The sequence below is a fragment of the Macaca mulatta genome, chromosome X (assembly GCF_049350105.2).
Source record: "Macaca mulatta isolate MMU2019108-1 chromosome X, T2T-MMU8v2.0, whole genome shotgun sequence".
Classification (NCBI taxonomy): Eukaryota; Metazoa; Chordata; class Mammalia; order Primates; family Cercopithecidae; genus Macaca; species Macaca mulatta.
The window spans coordinates 43,364,464-43,374,242 of record NC_133426.1 but is presented as its reverse complement, the minus strand read 5'-3'; the positions used below and the strand labels follow the sequence as shown (position 1 = coordinate 43,374,242).

At 37.5% G+C, this 9,779-nt stretch overlaps 1 protein-coding gene across 1 annotated transcript; it reads left to right on the top strand.

Annotated features, from left to right (window-relative positions):
- Positions 1-8,389: 8,389 nt before the first annotated feature.
- On the top strand, positions 8,390-9,292 carry LOC701858 (homeobox protein NANOG-like). The gene has a single exon (XM_077988399.1). The coding sequence runs from the start codon at positions 8,390-8,392 to the stop codon at positions 9,290-9,292; it is 903 nt and encodes a 300-aa protein (XP_077844525.1).
- Positions 9,293-9,779: the final 487 nt, after the last annotated feature.

Below are 9,779 nucleotides of genomic sequence, written 5' to 3'. Positions count from 1 at the left end.
AATAAGGAACGAGATGATGTTGAAGTTGAAGTCTGCAGTGGCAACTCATCCACATCAATTTGCTAGTAAAAAATTTATCTCGTTCGTGCCCTAATTCAAGAGGATTGAGGGACCGAGGATTAATAGCACAAATGAAAGCCAATACCATAGATATCTCCACTGGTCCAGCTTACACAATTCTGACTAAGAAATTAAAGTTGAGGAAATTTTCCACTTGACAGGTGCCAAAACTGTTGTGCCCGTATTAGCTGTAGATAAGAGCAGAATTTCAATGGAATTTTTTTTTTTTTGAGACAGGGTCTCACTCTATCACTCTGGTTGGAGTGCAGTGGTGAGATTACAGCTTACCGCAGCCTCAGCCTCCTGGGCTCGGGTGATCCTTGCACCTCAGCCTTCTGAGTAGCTGGGACTATAGGCACATGCTGTTGTGCCCAACTAATTTTTTTTTTTTTTTTTTTTTTTTTTGTAGAGCTTCCCCAGGCTGGTTCCTAACTCCTGGCTTCAAGCAATCCTCCCACCTTGTCCTCCCAAAGTGATGGAATTACAGGCATGAGCCACCACACCCAGCCTCAATGGAAATTTTAAATAAGTGGGATCAAGATCCTGAAGCACTTCTCTGAACAATTGTAACAGGAAATGAAACATGACTTTACCGGTATGATCCTGAAGACAAAGCACAATCAAAGCAGTGGCAACTAAGAGGTGGAAGTGGTCCTGTTAAAGCAAAAGCAGACCAGTCAAAAGGAAAGGTCATGAAAATAGTTTGGGGGATGCTCAAAGTATCATGCTTGTTGACTTTCTGGAGGGCCAAAGAATTATGACATCTACTTATTGTGCGGATGTTTTGAGAAAGCTGGCCAAAGCTGTAGCAGAAAAATGCCCAGGAAAGCTTCACCAGAGACTCCTTTTGCACCATGGCAATGCTGCTCATTCCTCTCATCAAACAAGGCAATTTTGTGAGACTTTCACCTTACAATACTGACTGGGCTCCTTCTGACTTCTTTTTGTTATTTAATCTTAAAATATCTTTAAAGGGCACCCACTTTTCAGTTAATAATCTACAAAAGACTATTGACATGATTAAATTCCCAGTACCCTCAGTTCTTTATGGATAGAATAAGGGACTGGCATTATCATTTACAAAAGTGTCTTGAACTTGATGGAAGTTATGTTGAGAAATAAAGTGTATGTATTTTTATTTTTGTCTTTTAATTCCATTTTCACAAACTTCTAAAAGTCCCCTTGTATTCATATATTCACACACTGGCCATTTGGATATCCTTTCTTTTCAAACTTCCTGTTCAAGTGTTTTGCCTATTTTTCCATCAGGTTGTCTCTCTCTAAAAGGTTTTCAGACAAGGAGTGGTTTGATTATCCTAGTCAACTAAAGCTGCCATAGCAAAACACCACAAACTGGGTGGCTTAAACAACAAGAATTTATTTCTCACAGTTCTGGGGACTCGGAAGTACATGATCAAAATGACAGCTGATTTGGTCCCCTGATAAGTACTCTCTTTCTGGATTGCAGACAGCCATCTTCTCAGTGCCCTTACTGAGACAGAAAGAGGTCTGGTCTCTTTTCCTGCTCTTACAAGGGCACTAATCCCATCATGGGGCCCTCAGTCTCATAACCTCATTTGAACATGATTATCTCCCAAAGGTCGCACCTCTAAATACCATGACATTGGGGGTTAGGGCTTTAACATATGAATTTTGAAGGGGCACAAACATTGAGTCCATAACAGATACGGCTTGCATTACAGGAGAGCCTTTTTTTTTTTGTTATTTTTTTGGTTATGGTTTTTTTTTTAATAAGGGATTCCAGATTTCGTAAAGCATCTTGGGCTTTATTGGCCTTCATTGGCTACATACCTATTATTTTCTTTTCTTTGTTTGATACAAAGTCTCACTCTATTGCATAGGCTGGAATGCAGTGGCATGAACAACTGCAGCCTCAAACTCCTGGGCTTAAGCAATTCTCCCACCTCAGCCTCCTGAGTAGCTGGGACTATAGGCTTGTGCCACCAAGCCCGGATAATTTTTTAATTTTTTTGTAGAGACTGGGGTCCCACTTCGCTGCAAAGGCTGGTCTTGAACTCCTGGGCTCAAGAGATCCTCCTGCCTTGGCCTCCCAAAGTGCTGGGATTACAGGCATGAGCTGCTGCACCTGGCCATTCCTGTTATTTCCGAACATTTATATAAAATGTGGAGTTACATATCTATTATACTAATTTTTGTAAAACTTAAGAATTAAAGAGTGGGAGACAAATTCTTGAATACTTTGCACTGTTAAATGTGTTATTTAATATCCATAAAACTATACAAAATAATTATTAGTCTCCCCATTTTATGGTTTGAAATTTAGGCATAGAGAGATTAAGTAAACTTGAACAAGGCCACTGATAGAAAATTCTAGATCCAAGCCTTAAGCCATTAGATGAGTTCATTTTGTGAACTTCAGTTCAGTCCAAGGATTGAAACTTAAGATCTTGAGGCAGAAAGCAATTTGGCTCATCATATGCAGATAACACTTTTAAGAATGGGTTTATTCTTTAGTCTGTATCACTGGTTTCTTAAAATGTTTGGTTTATGGAGCCTTTAGAGGCTTTGGTGTGTGTGATGTTAATGACTTTCACAGACAGAGACTAGTTTTCCATCTGGCTTAGTGGTGAAGTTTTTATTTGATGGAATGCCAGAACAAAAAGCAATAAACCAGATTTCTGGTTTTAGCTCCAACATATAAAGATTCTCTAAGTCATTACTCCCATCCTTACAATAATAATAAAGCTGAGCAAACGGAAAATTAATGAATCGTCTTGAACCAATCAGAGAATTAAGGCCGCAAGCCCACCTGCCACACAGAGAGACAAGTGAACCTAGAGAGTTACTGCCAATATCACTGTCTTAGTTCAGACTACTATAGCAAAGTACCATAGACTGGGTGGCCTAAAAACAACAGAAATTTGTTTCTCAAGGTTCCCTTATAAGGGATACATATGTACATATACTTATTCCAGGGAGACTGGAAGTCTGACATCAGGGTGCTAGCATGGTCGGGTTCTGGTAAGAGCCCTCTTCTGGGTTGCAGATTGTTGTCTTCCTGTACCCCTACATGGTGGAAAGAGGGTAAGAGAGCTGTCTGGGATCCCTTTTATAAGGACACTAATTCCATTCATAATGGCTCCACCCTCATGATCTTATCATCTCACAAACACCCCCCCCCAATACCATCACATTGTGGATTATGATTTCAACATATAAATTTGGGAGGAACACAGATATTTAGCACATTGCACCAACTACATCAATAATCATTTAAAATATGAATAGTCTAAATATATCAATTAAAAGAAAGAGGTTGGGATACAAAAGACCCAACTGTTTATTGTTTCCAAAAAATCTGCTATCACATAATGAATAAAACAGGTTACAAGTAAAGGGATGAAGAAAAATATGTTATATTAACATTAATACAATGAAAGCTGGAGTAGCTATATTAATCTCAGGCAAAACAGTTTCAGAACAAGGAAAATTATCATGGATAAAGAGAAGCATTATTTCATGATAAACGGGCAAATTCCCAAGAAGACATAACAATCTTTATTGTGTATGCACCTAACAGCTAAGTGCCAAAATAGGTGAGGCAAAAACTGATAGAACTAAAAGGAAAAATGAAAAAGTTCAGTATTATAGTTGGAAATTTCAACACTTCAATTTCAGTAATTGATACATTAAGAAAGTAAAAAATCAGCAAGGATAGATCAATAAGGATAGTGCTGAATAGCACTATCAATCAATTTGATTGATTTGGAATTTATAGAAAATTTAATCCAAGTGCAGTGATTGAAGTGAACATTCATTCTCAAGCTTGCATGGACTACTTGTCTAGATAAAGCATATTCTGGACCACATAACACGCTTTATCAAACTTAAAATGGTATAATACAATGTATATCTCCAAGCACAATGGAATTAAACTAAAAATCAATAATAGGATAACTGGTAACCTCAAAATATTTGGAAATAAAACCACACACTTCTAAATAACACATAAATCAAAGAAGTCTCATGAAAAATTAAAAATATTTTAATTAAATGAAAACTTAAAGATACTTATCAAAATATATGAAGTGTGGTGAAGGTAGTGCTTAGTGGGACATATATACCATTAAATGCGTATATTAGAAAGAAGCTGTAAACTCAGCAACACAGCATTTCACACTACAAAATTAGAGATAGAAGAGAAATGTATGCCTCAAGCAATATTGCAGAAGAAAAAAATAACAAAAATTAAAGCAGAAACCAATGAAACTAAAATCAAGAAAACAATAGAAAAATATCAACAAACCTGAAAGATGTTTCTTAGAAAAGTCAATAGAATTTATAAACCTCTAGACAGGCTAACCAATAATAAAAGATAAAAAAACAGTAATTACCAATATCAGTAATACATTTAGGTCATCACTACCGAGCCTGTGGATACTGAAAGGAAAATAAAAGGAATACTGTGAACAACTCTGCACCCACAAGCTTGATAATTCACATGAAATGAACCAGTTCTTAGACAAAAACTACTAAAGCTCACACAAGAAGAAACAAATAACTTGAATAGCCCTACTGAAGAAATTGAATCAATAATGAATAATCTCCACCTAAAACAAAAAGCCAGGCCCAGACAGTTTCACTGGTAAATTCCTCTAAACATTTAAGAAGAAATGATACCAATTCTCCATAATGTCCTCCAGAAAATAAAAACAAAGTTTACACTTCCAAAATCATTCTATGAAACCAATATTACCCTAATAAAAAAACCTAATTCCAAGGGATATTAGGACATTAGGACATTATATGAGAAAAAAAAAAAACTAAAGAGCAATGTCTCTTATGAATATAGATTAAACATTATCAGTAAAATATTAGCAAATAAAACCAAAAAATGTAAAAAGAATTATACACCATGACCAAGTAGGATTTACTTCAAATATGGAAGACTTGCTCAACATTTGAAATTAAATGAATGCATTTTACCATATCAATGAGCTAAAGAAGAAAATTCACATGATTCTATCAATTGATGTAGATCAATTATTTTACAAAATCCAAATATCACTCAGCAAGCTAGGAATAGAGGCAATTTTTTTCAACTTGGTTAAAAGAATACCTATAAAAACCTACAGCTAACATCAAATGTAATAATAAGAAGGTGGACATTTTTCATGCAAGATTCAGAACAAAGTGGGAATGTGATCTTTCACCACTCCTATTTTACATCACACTGGAAATCTTGACTTGTGTGATAAGACAAAAATGAAAGAGAGAATAAGAAAAAGAGGAGAAGGGGGAGAGGGAAGAAAGGAAGGAAGGAAGGAAGAAAAAGAAAAAAGGTATATAGATTCAGAAGGAAGCAATAAAACTGTCCTTGTTCACAGATGACTGGCTTGTGCAGATTATTCCAAAGAATTAACATTCTGCAATTAATAAGAGGGTCTAGCATGGTCCTGAAATACAAGCTTAATATCCAAAAGTCAATTGCTTTCCTATATATCAGCAAAGAACAATTGGAATTTGAAATTAAAATAATAACAAAATAGCACCAAAAATTGAAATAGGTATAAATTTAACATAATAGATACAGGATCTATATGTGGAAAATTATAAAACTCTGATAAAAGAAAAGATCTAAATAAATGGAAAGATTTTAATTTTTATTGATTAGAAAACTCAATATTATTAAGATATAAATTCTTCCCAACTTGATCCACAGATGCAATGCAATATCAATAAAAGTCCTAGCAAATTATTTCGAAATATCTATAAACTGATTGTAAAGTTTATATAAAAAGCAAAAGATCTAGAATATCCAACATGACAACGAAGGAAAAGAACAAGTTGCAACGCTCTTGCTATCTGATTTCAAGACTTAATATAAAGCTACAATAATCAAAAAGCATAGTGTAAGTGAACGAATAGACACACTAATCAATGGAACAGAATAGATAGCTCATATACAGACCAACATTAATATAGTCAGTTGATTTTTGACAAAGAAGCAAAGGCAATTTAATGAAGAAAGAATATTGTTTTAAATAAATGGTGACAGAACAATTGGATGTCCCCACGGTGGGGGGAAGAACCTACTCATAGACCTTACACCTTTCAGAAAAATGAACTCAATATGGATTATAGACCTAAATGAAAGTGGCAAAACTATAAAACTCCTAGAAGAAAACATAGGAAGAAATGTAAGTGACCTAAGGATGATGATGAGTTTTTAGATACAATACCAAAAGCATGATCCATGAAAGAAAAAGAAATTGATATTGGATTTTCTTAAAATGAAAAAATTTTGCTCTGTGAAAGACTATGTTAGAGAATGAAAAGGCAAGCCATGGTCTGGGAGAAAATATGTTCAAAAAAATATCTGAGAAACGACGTGTACCCAAAATTTATAAATAACACCTAAAACATCCACCTAATTAAAAAAAAAATAGATCTGAACAGACATCTCATCAAAGAAGACATGCAAATGGCAAATAAATATACAAGAAGATGTTCAACATTTATCATCAGGAAATTACAAATTAAAACAACAGTGAGATACCACTACACACCTATTAAAATGGTAAAATCTAAAAAGCAGACAATTCCAATTCTGACAAGGATGTGGAACACAGGAACTCTCATTCATTGCTGGCAGGAATGCAAAATGGTACAGCCACTTTGAGAATAGTTTGGCAGTTTCCTTCAAAGCTAAACATATTTTACCATACAATGGAACAATCATGCTCCTAAAACTTCCCCCAATTAATTTGAAAACCTATGTCTATGCAAAAACTTGTACGGGCCAGGTGCGGTTGCTTATGTCTGTAATCCCAGCGCTTTGGGAGGCCAAGGCAGGCAGATCGCTTGAACCTGGGAGACCATCCTGGGCAACATGGCAAAATCCCATCTCTACAAAAAATACAAAAAAATTAGCTGGGCATGGTGGCACATGCCTGTAGTCTCAGCTATTTTAGAGGCTGAGGCAGGGGTATCACCTGACCCCAGGAGGTTGAGGCTGTGGTGAGCTGTGACTGCACCATGGCACTCCAACCTAGGCAATAGAGTTACACCCTGTGACAAAACAAAAACGAAAACAAAAAACTTGCACAATATTATTTATGTCAGTTTTATTCATAATTACCAAAAACTCAAAGCAACTAAGAAATTATTCAATAGGAGAATGGACAAACTGGGGGACATCTATACAATGGAATATTATTTAGGGATAGAAAGGAATGAAACTGGGCATGGTGGTACATGCTGTAGTCCAAGGTACTTGGGAGGCTAAGGCAAGAAAATCGCTTGAGGCCAGGAGTTGGAAGCTGCAGTGAGCTATGATCATGGCACTGCACTCCAGCCTGGGTGACACATTGAGACCCCATCTCAAAAAACAAAACAAAACAAAGTTTTTAAAAAAGAAATGAGCTATGAAGCCATAAAAAGACATGGATGAATTTTATTTTTTTTATTTTTATTTTTATTTTTTGAGACGGGGTCTTGCTCTGTCACCCAGGCTGGAGTGCAGTGGCCGGATCTCAGCTCACTGCAAGCTCCGCCTCCCGGGTTCACGCCATTCTCCTGCCTCAGCCTCCCGAGTAGCTGGGACTACAGGCGCCCGCCACCTCGCCCGGCTAGTTTTTTGTATTTTTTAGTAGAGATGGGGTTTCACCGGGTTAGCCAGGATGGTCTCGATCTCCTGACCTTGTGATCCGCCCGTCTCGGCCTCCCAAAGTGCTGGGATTACAGGCTTGAGCCACCGCGCCCGGCCAAGACATGGATGAATTTTAAACACATATTGTTAGGTGAAACAAGCCAGTATGAAAAGACTAATTACTGTAGTATTCTAATTATATGACATCCTAGGAAGAACAAGCCTATAGTGACAATAAAAACATCAGTGGTATCCAGGGTTTGTGACGAGGAATGTAAGGTTCAAAAGACAATGTACAAGGTTTTTGTGTTTGTGTTTTAGGATGGTGAAAATATTCTCTACAAATTGTAATTGTAATAACATGGCACTGTGCAGTATGTCTAAACACAATGTATACAAACTAACTGGATACTTAATGTATACAAACTAAACACTCATTTAGGAATTGGGAGCATCCCGGGATGGAATGAGGAATGTGACAAAATCATCTAAATGTATTACAAATATAGGCTGGACTGAGCTGGTTGCCTCCGGTTATTGTGGGGGCAATTCACTTCATCCCAACTACTTGATACTTTCACTTCTGGAGGTCATATTTCTCTAAGATCTTCCAGAAAAAAAGTCTTAAATCTGCCTTAGCCTTTTTGTTTTACAGTCCAGCTCTTAATTTTTTCCCTTCTATTCCCCAATAATAACATGAGTATGGATCCAGCCTATCCCCAAAGCCTGCCTTGCTCTGAAGCATCCAACTGTAAAGAATCTTCACTTACACCGGTGACTTGTGGGCCTGAAGAAAACTATCCATCCTTGCAAATGTCTTCTGCTGAGATGCCTCACGCAGAGACTGTCTCTCCTCTTCCTTCCTCCATGGATCTGCTTATTCAGGACAGCCCTGATTCTTCTACCAGTCCCAAAGGCAAACAACCCACTTCTGCAGAGAAGAGCACTGCGAAAAAGGAAGACAAGGTTCCGGTCAAGAAACAGAAGACCAGAACTGTGTTCTCTTCCACCCAGCTGTATGTACTTAATGATAGATTCCAGAGACAGAAATACCTAAGCCTCCAGCAGATGCAAGAACTTTCAGCCATCCTGAACCTTAGCTACAAACAGGTTAAGACCTGGTTCCAGAACCAGAGAATGAAATCTAAGAGGCGACAGAAAAACAACTGGCCAAAGAATAGCAGTGGTGTGACTCAGAAGGCCTCAGTACCTACCTACCCCACCCTCTACTCTTCCTACCACCAGGGATGCCTGGTGAACACGACTGGAAACCTTTCAATGTGGAGCAACCAGACCTGCAGCAATTCAGCCTGGAGCAACCAGACCCAGAATGTCCATTCCTGGAGCAACCACTCCTGGTGCACCCAGTCCTGGAACAATCAGGCCTGGAACAGTCCCTTCTCTAACTGTGGAGAGGAATCTCTGCAGTCCTGCATGCAGTTCCAGCCAAATTCTCCTGCCAGTGACTTGGAGGTTGCCTTGGAAACTGCTGGGGAAAGCCATAATGTAATACAGCAGACCACTAGGTATTTTAGTACTCCACAAGCCATAGATTTATTCCTAAACGATTCCACGAACATGCAACCTGAAGATACCTGAAGATGAGTGAAACTGATATTATTCAATTTCAGTGTGGGCACTGGCTGAATCCTACCTCTCCTTGCCTCCCCTCCCTTATAGGATTTTTCTTGTTTGGAAACCACGTGTTCTGGTTTCCATTATGCCTATCCAGTCAATTTGATAGAGGGTGGGGTATGATTGGAGCCTAATCAGAGAGGTTTCTTTCTTTTTTCCTATTGAATCTTCCTAGAGAAAAGACCTTTTAATAATCTTGGCTGGCAAGGACAACATGGTAGAAGCTGTCTCTGGCTATAGATAAGTATATACAATACTAGTTTGGATATCTTTAAGGTTTAGAATCTAACTTCCAGAATAAGAAATAAAAGTACAAATTGGTGTGATGAAGGTATATTCCTATTTTTTGGGATTGGGAGGCTTTACTTATTTTTTAAAAAAACTCTATTGAGGTGAAGGGTTAAGCTGTAACATACTACATTTATTTCCTCAACCCTTTTTGGCTCTGTTT